General features: G+C 46.8%; 1 protein-coding gene across 1 annotated transcript in view; it reads right to left on the bottom strand.

The window, feature by feature from the left end:
* Nucleotides 1–13,143: 13,143 nt before the first annotated feature.
* Nucleotides 13,144–19,015, bottom strand: part of LOC140417819 (uncharacterized) — a 90,007-nt gene continuing 84,135 nt past the window's right edge. The window contains exon 4 of the mRNA XM_072501272.1: nucleotides 13,144–15,551. Within this exon, the coding sequence (XP_072357373.1) occupies nucleotides 14,727–15,551 (825 nt within the window). The 3' untranslated portion in view covers nucleotides 13,144–14,726. The remainder of the gene's footprint in view (nucleotides 15,552–19,015) is intronic.

The raw sequence follows: 19,015 nt of genomic DNA, 5'->3' as shown, positions 1-19,015 counted from the left end.
CGCATGCGCCTTTGTTATTTGGCTCACTGGCAGTAGTGCGCACGCGCACCCGCACCCACCATCTTTATTGGGGCACGAGCAGCAGAGCGCAGGCTCAATCGCCATCATTGTTGGGGGCAACATTTTTGTAATTTGTCTTCATGACAGACTTTCACTCTGAGTTACAAATTCTTATTTATGGGGCAGAATATATGCCGAGGGCAGTGACAATAATTCGAATTTATATTGTGACTTGAACAGAATATAACTTTTAAGACTCAGAGAAACGTTACAAAATAACAATTGACACTGAGCCACATGAGGAGATATTAGATTTTAAGGAGAATCTTAATGGAGGAAATTGAGTCAGAGAGTCGGAGAGTTTTAAGGAGGAAATTCCTGAAATTGAGGCCTTGGCAACTCAGTAATGGTGGAGAGATTAAAATCAGGAATTCTGAAGTGGCTGGAATTAAATGAGTGCAGCGATCTCAAAGGGGTGTGTGTGGAGGAGATTACAGTGATCAGGATGATCATTATCATGGAGGAAAAGAATGAGAAATTTAAACTTCTGTGTGCCTTTTAAAAGGAAGCATTTGCAGATCAGTGGGCACAGGGGCTGGTGTGAGTAAGCACATGGGTAGCAGAGTTTGGGATGGGATGGAGGGGGTTGTTTAATGTTGCAGTCCGGCTGCGAGTGCGTTGGGATAATTTGTTTGAGAGGTATCAGAAGAATGGATGATGGTTTCTGCAGCAGATGAACAGAGACAAAGGTGGAGTCGAGCTGTGTTCCTGAGGTGGAAATTGGCACTCTTGGTGACAGTGTGGATATGTGGTCAAGAGCTCATCGAGGGGTGAAATATTTCACCATGGTTGTGAACAGTCCGCTTCAGCCTCAGACATTGGACAGGGATGAAATTGGTGGCAAGGGACTGGAGTTTGTAGCGGGGATGAAAGGGAATAGGTTCAGCCTTGTCAATATTTAAATGGAGGAAAGTTCTGCTCATCCGGCACTAGATGTCACACAAGTTCAACAGTGTGTGTCTTGGAAAGGAACTTGCAGGTGGTGATGTTCACACACATCTGCTGTCCTGCTCCATCCAGGTGGTGGTGGTTAAGGGTTCAGGAGATTCTGTCAAATTGTGATTCAGTTGTTGGTCCATTGCTTGCTGTTACCCTCACTCCTTTCTCACTCTCTCCCTTTCCATCAATCTTTTTGATTTTCTCTCTCCCCCACTACTCGCTCTCTTTCTCTCACTCTGTTTCTCATATTAAATTCTCTAGCCCAGAGGGTTGTGGATGTTAATAATAATCATTATTGTCCCAAGTAAGCTTACATTAACATTGCAATGAAGTTACTGTGACCATCAGTGAATATATATAAGGCTGAGATGGTGAGATTTTTAGTCTCAGGAAGTCAAAGGACAAAGGGAGCTAACGGGAAAGTGGAATTGAAGACTGAGATCAGCCACAAATGTGTTCAATGGCAGAGCAGGTTCGAAGGGCCAAATGGTCTACTTCTGCTCCTATTTCTTGTGTTCTTGCAGAGGCCCAAATCTTGTGTGGGCTCAGACCGGGTGGCAGGTTCCCTTCCCTGAAGGACATTAACAAACTAGTTCACTTTTCACAAAAGGTTCAACAGTTTTCATAGTCACTTTCCCAGTGCCGGCCCCACAAGTTACCAGATTGATTCAGCACAATTTCACAACCTGCCTTTGTGTTTTTGTGGGATCTCTCTCTCCCTTTTGTTTGTTTTAACTCAATTTCACAGGGTATCAGCAGGGAAGGATGTGCAATTGGGAAACTCCAACCAAACACCACATCAAAATCTGACTGTTGTATAACTGATCGGAACCTGAATATCATCAGATTTTGAACATGGAAGGAAATAGCACAGTTCACAGTGGGGAGAAACCGTACACATGTTTTGTGTGTGGACAAAGCTTCAGCCAATCATCTGGTCTGTCAAAACACAAGCGCAGTCACAGCAGGGAGAAACCATGGAAATGTGGGGACTGTGGCAAAGCGTTCAATTACCCATCTGACCTGGCAACCCATCGACACATTCACACTGGGGAGAAGCCTTTCACCTGCCCCGAGTGTGGGCGTGGATTCACTCAGTCATACAGCCTGTTGATGCACCAGTGAGTTCAAACTGGGGAAAGGCCTTTCACTTGTCCAGAGTGTGGGCATGGATTCACTCAGTCATCCCAACTGCTGACACACCAGCCGATTCACAATGATGAGAGACCTTTTAAATGCAGAAAATGCGGGAAGTGCTTTAAAAGTTCTCGGGAACTGGTGTCCCATCAGCATGTTCACACTGACGAGAAACTATTCAGGTGCTCTGACTGGGACTGGGTTCAGACGATTATCTCAACTCACTCTACACCAGCGGATTCACACTGGGGACAGGCCATTCACCTGCTCCCAGCGTGGAAAGGGATTCATTCACTCAGGCAACCTGCTGAGACACCAGTGGGTTCACAAGTAACTGATGTGATTGGATTTTGCTGTTAATCACATCCAGGACTGAAGCATGTTCATTGGACTCGGGTTGAACTCATATTTATAAACGCTAATCCAGTTATAAGGGATAATATTCTGGATAAAAGTCAATTATTTAACACAAGTGTGTCGAATCTTTTAACATCCCATCACAAGTTAGTTCTGTTTGAAGGTCTCCCTCGCCCCTGTCTCCTCCATCCTCACCTCAAGTGTGTGGAGTTCATGAAGCTTCTTTCTCACTGAGATTGAGACAATCTGATGAGCTGCCTCTGCTGCTTTCCTCTCTACCAATGGGCCAAATTGTCTCAAAAATTCCACCTTGTCTGAGCTCTGAACTCCTCTTTCTCCAGTTTCTCTCCTACCCCCTATCTTCATCAGAGCTCATCTTCTCCATTAGACCTGCCTCCTGCGCCAGGGTCCTGGGTTCGATTCCCGGCTTGGGTCATTGTCGGTACGGAGTCTGCACGTTCTCCCCGTGTCTGCTCCCAGGGTGTTCCTGTTTCCTCCCACAAGTCCCGAAAGACGTGTTTGTTAGGTGAATTGGACATTCTGAATTCTCCCTCTGTGTACCCGAACAGGCACCGGAGTGTGGTGACTATGGGCTTTTCACAGTAACTTCATTGCAGTGTTAATGTGAGCCTACTTGTGACACTAATAAAGGTGTTTGATTATTACTATTTCACCACATTCTCACAAAACTGCTGACCATTCACCTTCTCCATGTTGTGTGATATTGTTCATAGTTCTCTCTCTTCGTCCTGTCGCTCATCTTTAAATGCACCATCATCACCCATCCTAAAACAATATTTAACCCCACCATCATTGCAACTACCACATCAAAACCTCCCTTTCCTCTCCAACTCCTTGTACTCGGTGTCCCCCAAGGATCTATCCTCGGCCCCTCCATTTTCTCATCAACACGCTTCCAGTAGGTGACATCATCCAAAAGCACCGTGTTAGTTTTCACATGTACACTGACGAGACCCAGCTCTACCTCACCCCCATCCCTATCCATTCCTCCACTGTCACTCAATTATCAAACTGCTTGTCCCACATCCAGTACTGGATGAGCAGAAATTTCCTCCAATTACAAATTGGGAAGATCAAAGCCATTGTCTTCAGTCACCATTACAAATTCCGTTTCCTAACTCCCGAGTCCATCCCTCTCCCTGGGAACTGTCTGAGGCTGAACCACACTCTGCACAATCTCCGGGTCAGATCTGACCCCAAGTTGAGATTCTGACCCCATATCCACACCATGACTAATACCAGATATTTCAATCTCCATAATGTCACCTGTGTCCATCCCCACCCTAACTGCTGCTGAAACCTCATCCATGCCCCTGTTACCTTTTGACTTGATAACAGACAAACTCTGTCCTCTCCCCGATCCAATTAGTTTCCAATGAGTCGATTCTGTGGAATGGAATGTCTCATCAGCGTTTCCACGGTGACCTTTCTGCAGTGAAGCGCCTGCTTGAGTTTATAATTCAGACTAAACTTCTCTCTCCCAGAACACACATTATATCAGAAACTGGATGTCAATGTATTTCAGCCATGTTATGTTAATATCTCCCAAACCCTAAAAGGAGTTTCAGATACACAAACGTTTAAATGTGGGAGGACAAGTTGATAAAATGTTTAAAAAACACATGGGATCCAAGGTTTTATAATTCTGGGTGTGGGGTTCAAAAGGACAGAGGTCATGTAAACCTGGACAAATCATTGGTTCGGCTGCAGTTGGAATATTAGATCAGGTTTTGGGGATCTTACACAAGGAAGGATGTCAAGGCCATGGAGAGGGTGTAGAAGAGATTCACTGAGATGATAGGTTTGCACTGAGTGCTGAATTTGGTGCTTTTTGAGTGCTATAGTAAGAGTTTGGTGACCGAGGGAGTTAGGTGAGGAGGGAGTAAGGTGCTCCTTTCATTTTGTTTCCGACATTTCCGCCAAGAGTGCGAAGAGAGCCAGGAGTTTACAGAAAGTGTAGCTGACTGGGAGCAGAGTCGGAGGGCGGAGATCTAGTTAGTCCACAGGGCAGCTATATTCTGTCAGGTAAGAAGGGATGGAGGCTAGGCCAGTTGCATGCTCCTCCTGTAGGATGTGGGTGGTGAGGGATACCACCGGTGTCCCCGCTGTCTATACCTGCGGGAAGTGCACCCAACTTCAGCTCCTCAAAGACCGTGTTAGGGAACTGGAGCTGAAGCTGGATGAACTTCGGATCATCCGGAAGGCAGAGGGGGTGATTGAGAAGAGTTACAAGGAGGTAACCACACCCAAGGTACAGGACAAGAATAGCTGGGTTACAGTCAGGGGGAAAAAAACAAACAGGCAGACAGTGCAGGGATCCCTCGTGGCCGTTCCCCTTCAAAACAAGTATACCGTTTTGGATGCTGTTGGGGGGGATGACCTACCGGGGGAAGGCCCTAGCGGCCAGGTCTCTGGCACTGAGTCTGGCTCTGGGGCTCAGAAGGGAAGGGGGGGGGAGAATAGAAAAGCAATAGTTGTAGGAGATTCAATGGTTAGGGGAATAGATAGGAGATTCTGTGGTCGCGAGCGAGACTCCCGGAAGGTATGTTGCCTCCCGGGTGCCAGGGCTAGGGATGTCTCGGATCGTGACTTCAGGATCCTTAAGGGGGAGGGTGAGCAGCCAGAAGTCGTGGTGCACATTGGTACCAACGACATAGGTAGGAAAAGGGGTGTGGAGGTAATAAACAAGTTTAGGGAGTTAGGCTGGAAGTTAAAAGCCAGGACAGACAGAGTTGTCATCTCTGGTTTGTTGCCGGTGCCACGTGATAGCGAGGCTAGGAATAGGGAGAGAGTGCTGTTGAACACGTGGCTGCAGGAATGGTGTAGGAGGGAGGGCTTCAGGTATTTGGATAATTGGAGCGCATTCTGGGGAAGGTGGGACCTGTACAAGCAGGACGGGTTGCACCTGAACCAGAGGGGCACCAATATCCTGGGAGGGAGGTTTTCTAGTACTCTTCGGGAGGGTTTAAACTAATTTGGCAGGGGAATGGGAACCGGATTTGTAGTCCAGCAACTAAGATAGCCGATATTCAGGACGCCAAAGCATGTAATGAGGCAGTGGGGAAGGGAACACTGACAAAGGAGAGTACTTGCAGGCACGCAGATGGGTTGAAGTGTGTATACTTCAACGCAAGAAACATCAGGAATAAGGTGGGTGAACCTAAGGCATGGATCGGTACTTGGGACTACGATGTGGTGGCCATCACGGAAACTTGGATAGAAGAGGGGCAGAAATAGTTGTTGGAGGTCCCTGGTTATAGATGTTTCAATAAGATTAGGGAGGGTGGTAAAAGAGGTGGGGGGGGGGGGGGTGGCATTATTAATTAGAGATAGTATAACAGCTGCAGAAAGGCAGTTCGAGGAGTATCACCCTATTGAGGTAGTATGGGTTGAAGTCAGAAATAGGAAAGGAGCAGTCACCTTGTTAGGAGTTTTCTATAGGCCCCCCAATAGTAGCAGAGATGTGGAGGAACAGATTGGGAAACAGATTTTGGAAAGGTGCAGAAGTCATAGGGTAGTAGTCATGGGCGACTTTAACTTCCCAAATATTGAGTGGAAACTCTTTAGATCAAATAGTTTGGATGGGGTGGTGTTTGTGCAGTTTGTCCAGGAAGCTTTTCAAACACAGTATGTACATTGTCCGACCAGAGGAGAGGCAATATTGGATTTAGTACTGGGTAATGAACCAGGGCAAGTGATAGATTTGGTAGTGGGGGAGCATTTTGGAGATAGTGACCACAATTCTGTGACTTTCACTTTAGTAATGGAGAGGGATAGGTACGTGCAACAGGGCAAGGTTTACAATTGGGGGAAGGGTAAATACGATGTTGTCAGACAAAAATTGAAGTGCATAAGTTGGGAACATAGGCTGTCAGGGAAGGACACAAGTGAAATGTGGAACTTGTTCAAGGAACAGGTGCTACGTGTCCTTGATATGTATGTCCCTGTCAGGCAGGGAAGAGATGGTCGAGTGAGGGAACCATGGTTGACAAGAGAGGTTGAATGTCTTGTTAAGAGGAAAAAGGAGACTTATGTAAGGCTGAGGAAACAAGGTTCAGTCAGGGCATTGGAGGGATACAAGATAGCCAGGAGGGAACTGAAGAAAGGGATTAGGAGAGCTAAGAGATGGCATGAACAATCTTTGGCGGGTAGGATCAAGTAAAACCCCAAGGCCTTTTACACATATGTGAGAAATATGAGCATGATTAGAGCGAGGGTAGGTCCGATCAAGGACAGTAGCGGGAGATTGTGTATTGAGTCTGAAGAGATAGGAGAGGTCTTGAACGAGTATTTTTCTTCTGTATTTACAAATGAGAGGGGCGATATTGTTGGAGAGGACAGTGTGAAACAGATTGGTAAGCTCTAGGAAATACTTGTTCGGAAGGAAGATGTGTTGGGCATTTTGAAAAACTTGAGGATAGACAAGTCCCCCGGGCCTGACGGGATATATCCAAGGATTCTATGGGAAGCAAGAGATGAAATTGCAGGGCCGTTGGCAATGATCTTTTCGTCCTCACTGTCAACAGGGGTGGTACCAGGGGATTGGAGAGTGGCGAATGTCGTGCTCCTGTTCAAAAAAGGGACTAGGGATAACCCTGGGAATTACAGGCCAGTTAGTCTTACTTCGGTGGTAGGCAAAGTAATGGAAAGGGTACTGAAGGATAGGATTTCTGAGCATCTGGAAAGACACTGCTTGATTAGGGATAGTCAGCACGGATTTGTGAGGGGTAGGTCTTGCCTTACAAGTCTTATTGAATTCTTTGAGGAGGTGACCAAGCATGTGGATGAAGGTAAAGCAGTGGATGTAGTGTACATGGATTTTAGTAAGGCATTTGATAAGGTTCCCCATGGTAGGCTTATGCAGAAAGTAAGGAGGCATGGGATAGTGGGAAGTTTGGCCAGTTGGATAACGAACTGGCTAAGCGATAGAAGTCAGAGAGTGGTGGTGGATGGTAAATATTCAGCCTGGATCCCAGTTACCAGTGGCGTACCGCAGGGATCAGTTCTGGGTCCTCTGCTGTTTGTGAGTTTCATTAATGACTTGGATGAGGGAGTTGAAGGGTGGGTCAGTAAATTTGCAGACGATACGAAGATTGGTGGAGTTGTGGATGGTGAGGAGGGCTGTTGTCGGCTGCAAAGAGACATAGATAGGATGCAGAGCTGGGCTGAGAAGTGGCAGATGGAGTTTAACCCTGAAAAGTGTGAGGTTGTCCATTTTGGAAGGACAAATATGAATGCGGGATACAGGGTTAACGGTAGAGTTCTTGGCAATGTGGAGGAGCAGAGAGATCTTGGGGTCTATGTTCATACATCTTTGAAAGTTGCCACTCAAGTGGATAGAGCTGTGAAGAAGGCCTATGGTGTGCTCGCGTTCATTAACAGAGGGATTGAATTTAAGAGCCGTGAGGTGATGATGCAGCTGTACAAAACTTTGGTAAGGCCACATTTGGAGTACTGTGTACAGTTCTGGTCGCCTCATTTTAGGAAGGATGTGGAAGCTTTGGAAAAGGTGCAAAGAAGATTTACCAGGATGTTGCCTGGAATGGAGAGTAGGTCTTACGAGGAAAGGTTGAGGGTGCTAGGCCTTTTCTCATTAGAACGGAGAAGGATGAGGGGCGACTTGATAGAGGTTTATAAGATGATCAGGGGAACAGATAGACAGTCAGAGACTTTTTCCCCGGGTGGAACAAACCATTACAAGGGGACATAAATTTAAGGTGAAAGGTGGAAGATATAGGAGGGATATCAGAGGTAGGTTCTTTACCCAGAGAGTAGTGGGGGCATGGAATGCACTGCCTGCGGAAGTAGTTGAGTCGGAAACATTAGGGACCTTCAAGCAGCTATTGGATAGGTACATGGATTACAGTAAAATGATATAGTGTAGATTTATTTGTTCTCAAGGGCAGCACGGTAGCATTGTGGATAGCACAATGGTTCACAGCTCCAGGGTCCCAGGTTCGATTCCGGCTTGGGTCACTGTCTGTGCGGAGGCTGCACGTCCTCCCCGTGTCTGCGTGGGTTTCCTCCGGGTGCTCCGGTTTCCTTCCACAGTCCAAAGATGTGCAGGTTAGGTGAATTGGCCAATGATAAATTGCCCTTAATGTCCAAAATTGCCCTTGTTGTTGGGTGGAGGTGTTGAGTTTGGGTAGGGTGCTCTTTCCAGGAGCCGGTGCAGACTCAAAGGGCCGAATGGCCTCCTCCTGCACTGTAAATTCAATGATAATCTATGATTAATCTAGGACAAAGGTTCGGCACAACATCGTGGGCCGAAGGGCCTGTTCTGTGCTGTATTTTCTAAGACTCTAAGATCCCAGGGAAGAGAGGCTTTAGTTACCAGGAGAGATTAGAGAAACTGGGGCTCTTTTCATTCGAACGAAGGCTGACTGTAGATCAGAGGGTGGGGGGTTCGATTCCAGCCTTGGGTGACTGTGTAAAGTTTGCACTTCCTCCCTTGTCTGCGTGGGTTCTTTCCGGGTGCTCCAGTTTCCTCCCACAGTCCAACGATGCACAGGTTAGGTGGATTGGCCATTCTAAAAGATTTCCCCTGAGTGGCCAAAGGTTAGGTGAGGTTCTGGGGATAGGGTGGAGGAGTGGTCCCGAGTGGGGTGCCGCATTGGAGGGTTGGTGCAGACTTGATGGGCCAAATGGCCTCCTTCTGCACCATAGTGATTCTATGGAACTGAAAAAGTCTCATATGAAATATCAATCAGACTGTACAACAATGTTCAAGACCCTCACTGTCCCTCTGGGCCTGCGGGGTGTGTGTGTTTGTGGGAAGGGGGGGACGGGGGACGGGACGGACGGACGGGGCGGGGGGACGACGACAGTGGACGCACCGGTGATGGTCTCTCTTAGCTCTGAATGAAATGTTATTTTTAAAGTGAAGGGTGTCTGTACTGGAAAAGCTGAGTACCAAGTGCCAGCTTGAACCATTCTCCAATCAGTTACAGCGCAGCTCCCTCTACATTGCCCCATGAAACACTCCCAAGGCAGACACAAAATGGTGTTAGATACAGAGTAAATCTCCCTCGATGCTGTGCCCATCAAACACTCCCACAATAGGTATAACACAAGGTTAGATACAATGTATATCCTCCTCTGCACTGTCCCCACCAAACACTTCCAGGACAGGTACAACACAGAGTTTGATACAGAGTCAAGCTCCAGTTACACTCTATCATCAAACACTCCCAGGCCAGGTGCAGCACGAGGTTAGATTCAGAAAAAATCTCCTTATAGACTGACCCCATCAAACACTCCCAGCATAGGTACAACACAAGAGTTAGATACAGAGTAAAGCTGCCTCTCCACTGACCCCCATCAACCACTCCCAGGACAGGTACAACACGGGGTTAGATACGGAGTAAAGCTCCAGTTCCCCTCTATCCTCAAACACTGCCAGGTGCAGATACACAGGCAGGTTAGCAAAACCAAGGGGCTGGTTTAGCACGCTGGGCTAAATCGCTGGCTTTTAAAGCAGACCAAGGCGGGCCAGCAGCAAGGCTCAATTACCGTACCAGCCTCCCCGAACAGGCGCCGGAATGTGGCGACTCGGGGCTTTTCACAGTAACTTCATTGAAGCCTACTCGTGACAATAAGCGATTTTCATTTTCATTTCATTTTCAAAACCATTCCTGGATGCCAAGTATAGGAGAGACAGTATGGAAGGTATGGCGAGCTGGGACTGTTAAAATTTGGTTTTGGGATCGCAGATTACCCACAAAGTGGAGTGGGGGAATGGGGTTAGATCAAGCTTAAAGCACATCCAGGTAGGTAAATCCCTGGAAACTGATGAAATGTATCCCAGGACGTTGTGGAAGGCTAGGGGGGGGGGGGGGGGGAATTGCGGGTCCCCTAGCAGAGATATTTGAATCGTCGACAGCCACAGGTGAGGTGCCTGAAGATTGGAGGGTAGCAAATGTTGTGCCTTTGTTTAAGAAAGGCCAGAGGGAAAAGCCTGGGAACTACAGACTGGTGAGCCTCACGTCTGTGGTGGGTAAGTTGTTGGAAGGTATTCTGAGAGACAGGATCAACCGGCATTTAGAGAGGCAAGGACTGATTAGGGACAGCCAGCATGGCTTTGTGAGTGGAAAATCATGCCTCACAAATTTGGTTGAGTTTTTTAAAGGGGTATACAACAAGGTAGATGAGAGCAGTGCAGTTGACCTTGTCTACATGGACCTTAGCAAGGCCTTTGACAAGGTACTGCTTGGTAGGTTGTTGCACAAGGTTAAATCTCACGGGATCCAGGATGAGGTAGCCAATTGGATACAAAATTGGCTTGGCGACAGAAGCCAAAGGGTAGTTGTAGAAGGTTGTTTTTCCAACTGGAGGCCTGTGACCAGCGGTGTGCCTCAGGGATCAGTGCTGGGTCCACTGTTATTTGTTATTGAAATTAATGATTTGGAGGAGAATGTAGGAGGCATGGTTAGTAAGTTTGCAAATGACACCAAGATTCAGTGAAGAATGTTATTTAGGATTGCATCAGAACTTGATCAATTGGGCCAGTGGGCCGATGAATGGCAGATGGGAATTAAATTTAGATAAATGTGAGGTGATACATTTTGGTTGATCGAATCGGGGCAGGACCTACTCAGTTAATGGGAGGGAGTTGGAGAGTGTGAAAGAACAAAGAGATCGAGGAGTACAGGTTCATAGCTCCTTGAAAGTGGAGTCAGACGTGGACAGGGTGATGAAGAAGGCATTCGGCATACTTGGTTTCATTGGTGAGAACATTGAATATAGGAGTTGGGATGTCTGGCTGAACTTGTACAAGACATTGGTATGGCCACATTTAGAGCACTGTGTACATTTCTGGTCCTATTATAGAAAGGATATTATTAAACTAGAAAGAGCGTGGAAAAGATTTACTCGGATGCGACCAGGACTTGATGGTTTGAGTTAGGAGAGGCTGGATAGACTAGGAATTTTTTCCCTGGAGAATAGAAGGCTTAAGGGTGATCTTACAGAGGTCTGTAAAATAATGAGGGGCATAGATAAGGTAGATAGTCAACATCTTTTCCCAAAGGTAGAGGCGTCTAGAACTAGAGGGCATAGGTTTAAGGTGAGAGGGGAGAGATACAAAAGAGTACAGAGGGGAATTCTTTTCACACAGAGGCTTGCGAGTATCAGACAGTTCTATGGGAAAGCTCGGTATAGAGGGTTATGGGCCAAATGCGGGCAATTTGGACGAGCTCAGTGGTAAAAACTGGGCGGCATGTACAAGTTGGGCCGAAGGGCCAGTTTTCATGCTGTAAACCTCTCTGACTCTATACAACTGCAGCAAAACATCCCTACATTTATATTAGATTTTCTTTGCAATAAACAATATTCCACTGACCTTCCGAATCACTTGCTGTACCTGCAGACTAACTTGGGATCGGGCACCGGGATCCCTCTGTACCTCAGAGTTCTGCAATCTCCCTCCATTTAAATAATAGTTTTATTTAACACTTCCTGACAAGGTGGACAATTCACATTTTCCAAAGTTATGCTCCATTTGTCATTTGCCCACTCACTTAACCTATTTGTAGTCCTTTGCAGACTCCTTAAATCCACTTCACAAATTACTTTCCTACCCGTCTTTAAGCATCAGAAAATTTAGCCGCCATTCAATCCCGTCATCCAACACATTCATACAGATTGTAAATGGGTGAGAGCCCAGCACTGATCCTGGTGACATTCCGCTTGTCACATCTTACCAAACCAGAAATGACCCATTTATACCTACTGGCTGCTTCCTGTTCGCTAATCAATCCTCTATCCATGCTGATATGTTGCCCCCCACACCATGAGCTCATATTTTGTGTAATAATCTTTGATGTGGCTCCTTGGGAAATACCTTCTGCAAATCCAGACAAAGCACATCTACAGGTTCTCCTTTATTGACATCCCTTGTTACTTCCTCAGAGAACATTGATAAATTAGTCAGTCACGATTGATTCCCTGAACCCATTTTCAAACAGTGTCAAAAGAAAATTCAAATCCCCTCTACCCCTCCGGCTCCTTTGCCAATTACCTTAGAGGGACTCATTTTCTGTTAACCTCTCACCCACTTTCCTGAAAGTGAGCAGATTTAATCAGGAAATGTCCAACAAATTCAAATATTTTCCTGTTAAAAGATTATTGACGAAACATAACATGGTTGAAAAAAACTAACAGAAAATTACTTGAGGATCAAAGATAACCAGAGTAACAGAATGTTCACAATATTCTGGTCCCAAATGGTTTCCCTTCGGCTCCTCTGTACCCTGTTCCCATGACTCCCCGCTTTGGACAAGGGGGCACTGAACCCTGGGGGTAACATCACCATCAGCACCGGTCACCCTCGCCCCTGAACCCCGATTGGTTGGTGGTGCAGTTCCCACCCGGTCCTCCAGCACCTTCCTGTCTCTATTAGCGACACCCATGGCAGTTTCCCAATGTGGCACAGGTCCCATTATTCTCAGCTAAATTCAGCCCTCAGCTCCATCAACTGGCTGTCAGTGACATGAGCAATAGAGACAGAAAGGTGCCAGAGGGTCAAATAGGAAGACAAAACTTGTGGATCTGGACCCCCATAAAGTTCAGCAACTTCTTATAAAAAATTCAAATCCCCAGTCAACAAATTAAAGGATCACACGACGGGACTTCAAGTTTTATGACTTTTAATACAACAAACAAACAAACTAGAAGCTACTTTAACTTGGAAACCTACACAAACTATAAAATAGAACTTTCCCCTTTTACATAACCGACAATCACACTCCACGATTATAGTTACTCTGTCCTGGAAGTCAAAATTTAATTGTCTCAGAACCTGTCCGAAGTGATGATTCATTCCCGAGGATTTACTTCAGTTCTTCAACCAAGACACTGAGAAACAAAGGGAGAATAGAATAGAATGTGAATTGGCAAAATACATAAAGATTGACTGTTAAAGCTTCTGTGGCTACATAAAAAGGAAACGTTTGGCTCAAACAAAGGTTTGTCTGTTCCAGATAGAGTCAGGAGAATTTAGAATGAGGAATAGAGATCTCTACAGCCACCTCGTTCAACACTCTGGGGTGTGGATCATCAGCTTTTGGAGTTTTATTCACTTTCAACCCCATTCATTTCTCCAGTACGACTTCTTCACCAATACTAATCTCCACCAGTCCCTTGGTTCTCTGGTGTTTTGGGGACAATTTCTGTATCTTCCTCTGTGAAGAGACACACATTGTTTAGTTTCTCTGCATTTCCTCATTCCCCATTGTAAACTCTCCTGTCTCTGCCTGGAATGGACCCACATTGGTCTTTGCTAATCTTTTCCTTTTCACATGCCTGCAGAAGCTTTTCCAGTCGGTTTTTATGTTTCTCGCCAGTTTGCTCTCATGAGTTTCTTGGTCCTCCTTTGCTGAATTCTAATGGATCTCATGGAATCTTTAACTTTTCTTGTTAGTCACGGTTGCATCACTTTTCCTGTTGGATTTTTGTTCCTGAAAGGAATCTATATTTGTTGTGTATATGTGAAATAAAAGTTGCAAAAGTCCCAGAGGACCATAGGCAGCTCTCCCTTTGACAGAGAGAGAGCTGACTGGAGGTAATTTAACCGGAGGGTCAGCACACCTCAGGCGAGGGGCCTGGTTGAGAAGGCGGGGCCTTCATGAATAAACTTAGCCAGTACGGGAGTTGAATCCTCACTGTTGGCCTTGCTCTGCATCACGAACCAGCCGTCCAGCCAACTGAGCTAACCGACCCCTGATAAATACGTAATAATTCCTTAAATATTAGGTATTCCCTGTACCAATCAGTTTCCTAGTCCACCTCAGGCAACTTGACGCTGATAACCTGATAGTTTCCTTCTGTCAGGGACACCCAGATAACTTAAACAAAGTAACCATGTAACCACCAGGGCCCATCTCCATGGCAACGTGGCATGCTTTGGGGGGTTTGAAACAGAAATGGAAACTAAATATTTTCAAACTTCCAAACATCCTTTTACCCTGTGATCCTTGTGCAATTTTGAAGCCAGGTTTTAGCAACCAGGCTCAAAGAGAATCAGGCCACTGGAGGCAAGGTGGTGAGACCGGCCAGTCCAGCATAAAGAAACCCTCCGACCATTCCACTGACCACCTGTCAGAATTAACAAAATGCAGTCCTGGGTGTAGAGCAGAAACAATAACAGCAGAATCCAAGCCCTGTAATCGATTATGAAATTGTTGGTGTCACAGCAAGTCCAATGAAACATGCAATCACGTCTCACATTGAGAAGTGGATGGCCTCTCCCCAGTGTGAACTCGCTGGTGTCTCCGCAGGTTGGATAATAGAGTAAATCCTTTCCCACACTGAGAGCAGGTGAATGGCCTCTCCCCAGTGTGAACTCGCTGGTGTGTCTGCAGGTGAGATAACTGAGTGAATCCCTTCCCACACTGAGAGCAGGTGAATGGCCTCTCCCCAGTGTGAACTCGCTGGTGTGTCTGCAGGTGAGATAACCGAGTGAATCCCTTCCCACACTGAGAGCAGGTGAATGGCTTCTCCCCAGTGTGAACTCGCTGGTGTGTCTGCAGGGTGGATAAATGTGCAAATCCTTTCCCACACTGAGAGCAGGTGAATGGCCTCTCCCCAGTGTGAACTCGCTGGTGTGTCTGCAGGTGAGATAACTGAGTGAATCCCTTCCCACACTGAGAGCAGGTGAATGGCCTCGCCCCAGTGTGAACTCGCTGGTGTGTCTGCAGGTGAGATAACTGAGTGAATCCCTTCCCACACTGAGAGCAGGTGAATGGCCTCTCCCCAGTGTGAATTTGCTGATGTCTCTGCAGGGTGGATGAATCATTGAATCCCTTCCCACACTGAGAGCAGGTGAATGGCTTCTCCCCAGTGTGACGTTGCTGGTGTGTCTGCAGGGTGGATAATTGAATGAATCCCTTCCCACACTGAGAGCAGGTGAATGGCCTCTCCCCAGTGTGACTGCGCCGATGAAGCTCCAGCAGAGATGGGGCTCTGAATCCCTTCCCACAGTCCCCACATTTCCACGGTTTCTCCATGTTTTGGGTCTCCTGACGTCTCTCCAGGCTGAACAATCAGTGGAAGCCTCGTCCACAACACGAGTACGGTCCCTCCCCGCTCTGAATATTGTGATGTTTTTCAGATTGTGTCACTGGTTAAAGCTCTTTCCTCAGTCAGTTCACTGGAACACCCCCACTCGGGTGTGTGTTGTGTGGGTCTCGGTGCTTTTCCAGTCACACTGATGGTTGAAATATTTAGCTGACTGTTCGGGGAAACATTTCTCCTTCTAGATTCAAAGCCCAATGATATCCAGGTTCTAAGGAAAGAAGTGACTGTCAGATCGAGACGTAACGTTTGAGATTTCTGTCTGTAATTCCTCCTCGTCTAATATCCTGTAAAAACAATTTCCAAAATTCATCACTGTCAGTACAGGATAGAAACTCAGAACAGACAATTCTAGTTTCTATGTCACTTTTTTTCCTCTCTCTTATTCCCCGAAAGCTGTAAATGTCCATCCCACACATTCCCTCCATTCTCACTCTGCTGTATCTCATATTGACCCTCCTAATTCTCCTGAAGGTGCTGATTCATGTTGATTGACAAATCCAAGCGCACAGCTTCCTGTCCAGGAGATCATAACAAATATGAGCTGCAGTCGGCCATTAGGCCCATCGAGCCTGATCCATTCAATGGGACCATTGGCTAATCTACCTCAGCACCGTTTTCCCACACTATCCCTCATATCCCTCGACATCTTCAATATCTAGAAACCGATCAGTCTGTGTCTTGAAAATATTTGATGACTGAAGCTCCAGAATCCTCGGGGATAGAGAATACCAAATCTTCACCACATCATCGAGTAAAGAAATCCCTTCTCATCTCAGCTTTCTCTCCATTTACCTGCAAGTTCCGCATAACACTCAACATCCTCATCAATCAGATTTCTGACTGGGAGTGGGGTGGTGTCAGGCATGCGATACAGGTGCGGGAGTAGCTGCTTTTCCACAGGTTCTGGTGCCACTAACCTACAATCTGACACTTATCCTGATTGCCTGGCACTCATCTACCTAATCCTTGAATTCATATTTGTTATCGTGTCCCTGGAAGATTTCAGGGTTCGGATTGGTAGGATTATGCTGGAAAAGGTGAAGAAATGCATTGATAAAACAGCACAGGTGGATTCAGTGGGAATGGAGCCGCCTTTTCAACATGGCGGCCTGACCCTCAGGAGGTCTCTCGACCGCTAGGAGGTCTCTCGACCCCACGCTCTCTGGGGCTCTCTGGGAGGCAGCAAAAATGATGACTGTCAACATTATCCATGTTACTGACCAGAGGCGGAGTATGCTGACTCAATATCTGTGACCTCATGAGGCCCAGCTCCAAAACGCCATGAAGAGGCTCAATGGTCCGGAGGAGAGAATCCTGAACATTCAGCAAGATGCTTCCGTCGAATTCAATCCTTTGAAAACCAGTCAAGTGGCTGGCGGAGGTCCTGGAGAACTGAGGTTCGGAGAAAGAACATCTGAGTCATTGGCCTGTCAGATGGTCATCATAGAATTTACAGTGCAGGAGGCCACTCGGCCCATCGAGTCTGCGCCTTGGAAACAGCACCCCACCCAAGCCCATACCTCCACCCCATCCCTGTAACCCCACCTAACCTTTTATTTGGGCACGAAGGGCAATTTATCGTGGCCAATCCACCGAACCTGCACATCTTTGGACTGTGCGAGGAAACTTGAGCACCTGGCGGAAACCCATGCAGACACGGGGAGAATGTGCAGACTCCGCACAGATAGTGACCCAAGCTGGGAATCGAACCTGGGACCCTGCTACTGTGCTGCCCATAAATTATGATATTTTCTGTCCATTTAGTGTGGAGAGTAAGACTCCCGTTAGGTTCTTAGAGGATCGACTGCCACGTTTTCTCGAGCTGGATGTGAAGCCTGGGCGTTCCAAATTAGAAAGGGTGCATCGGTCTTTGAGGCCGAGGGATAGTTTTCATCCCAGGCCTGTAATCATTCGCTTCCGCAACTTGAGAGAATGTCCTGGAGAGGGAACAATGAGGTGGAACCTGGCTGCAGGAAGGAGTGAGGATTTACTTCTTCCAGGAATTTCGGCAGCAACACAAACGAAGCGTCGAGGCCTCGATGAGGTTCAAAGGCAACGCAAGGCTGTGCGGCGTGAATTACGTTGTGCGTTATCCTGAGACCCGAAAAATGGTATCCAACAACTCCGTTAAGTCTTTCAATAATCCAACTATTACCTTGGCCTTCATGAAATCCATGAAGGGCAAGGATCTGAAGGGATGGTTTGCAGCTCGAACTAACTCAGGTGCTAATCAGGACTCTTCGCCCTATCATGGTATCGTTGTCTGAATTTCAGAATCACAGAAATACACACAGGGACAGGAGTAGGCCATTCATCCCCTCGCATCTGTCCTGCCATTTAGTGAGATCATGGCTGATCTGTGACCTAACTCCATATCCCTGAATATCTTTGCTTAACAAAACTCTACCTCCGATTTAAACTAAACAACTGATCCCGCTTCACCTGCTGTGTGTGGGAGAGAGTTCCAAACCTCTCCCACCCTGTGTGTGAAGATGTTCTTCCGAACATCTCTCCTGAACGGTCTAGCCCTAATTTTTAGACAATGATCCCTAATTTTAGAATCTCCAAACAGTGGAAATAGTTGATCTTTATCTACCCTGTCTTTCCCTGTTAATATCTTAAATACATCAATTAGATCACACCTCAAATGTCTAAATTCCAGCAAAAACAGGCCTAATTTGTGGTTAAAACTTTGGGTCCGAGTCTCTGCAATCTCTCACTCGCCTCCCACAGCATCCTGGGACACAATTCATCCAGAGCTAGTAATCTAATAAACTTACTGGGCGGCACGGTAGCATAGTGGTTAGCACTGCTGCTTCACAGCACCAGGGATCCAGGTTCGATTCCGAGCTTGGTTCTCTGTCTGTGTGGAGTCTGCACATTCTCCCCGTGTCTGCATGGGTTTCCTCCAGGTGCTCCGGTTTCCTCCCACAAGTCCCGAACGATGAGCTTAGTAGGTGAATTGGACATTCTGAATTCTCCCACTGTGTGCCCGAACAGGCGCCGGAGTGTGGCGACTGAGGGATTTTCACAGTAACTTCATTGCAGTGTTAATGTAAGCCTACTTGTGACAATAATAAAGATTATTATGAATGGGCCAAAGGGCCTCTATCCGTGCTGTAAAGAGAGGGACTTTATAGACAAACTGCCAAAGCCTCAACACTCACCAGCTCTGAGGACACACCTTAGCTCCCTTTCCAATCTGAAAGCAGCCTGAGCTGGATTTACATTCCCCTTAATTGATCATTGCTGGGTGATAATCCTGTACTTCCTCACCTCACACCACTGTGACAGCACCTTCACTACACAGACTGCAGCAACTGACCAAACATCACCTTCCCAGTTATTCCTGAAGGCACCACCTTCCCAACCTGGCCCCTTGCCTGAGGTGCGGTGATCCTCAGGTCACATCACCGCCGGTCAGCTC

This window comes from Scyliorhinus torazame, chromosome 5, assembly GCF_047496885.1.
Source record: "Scyliorhinus torazame isolate Kashiwa2021f chromosome 5, sScyTor2.1, whole genome shotgun sequence".
NCBI lineage: Eukaryota > Metazoa > Chordata > Chondrichthyes > Carcharhiniformes > Scyliorhinidae > Scyliorhinus > Scyliorhinus torazame.
Note: the sequence above shows the minus strand (reverse complement) of the source record. Positions and strands in the feature narration are given on the sequence as shown.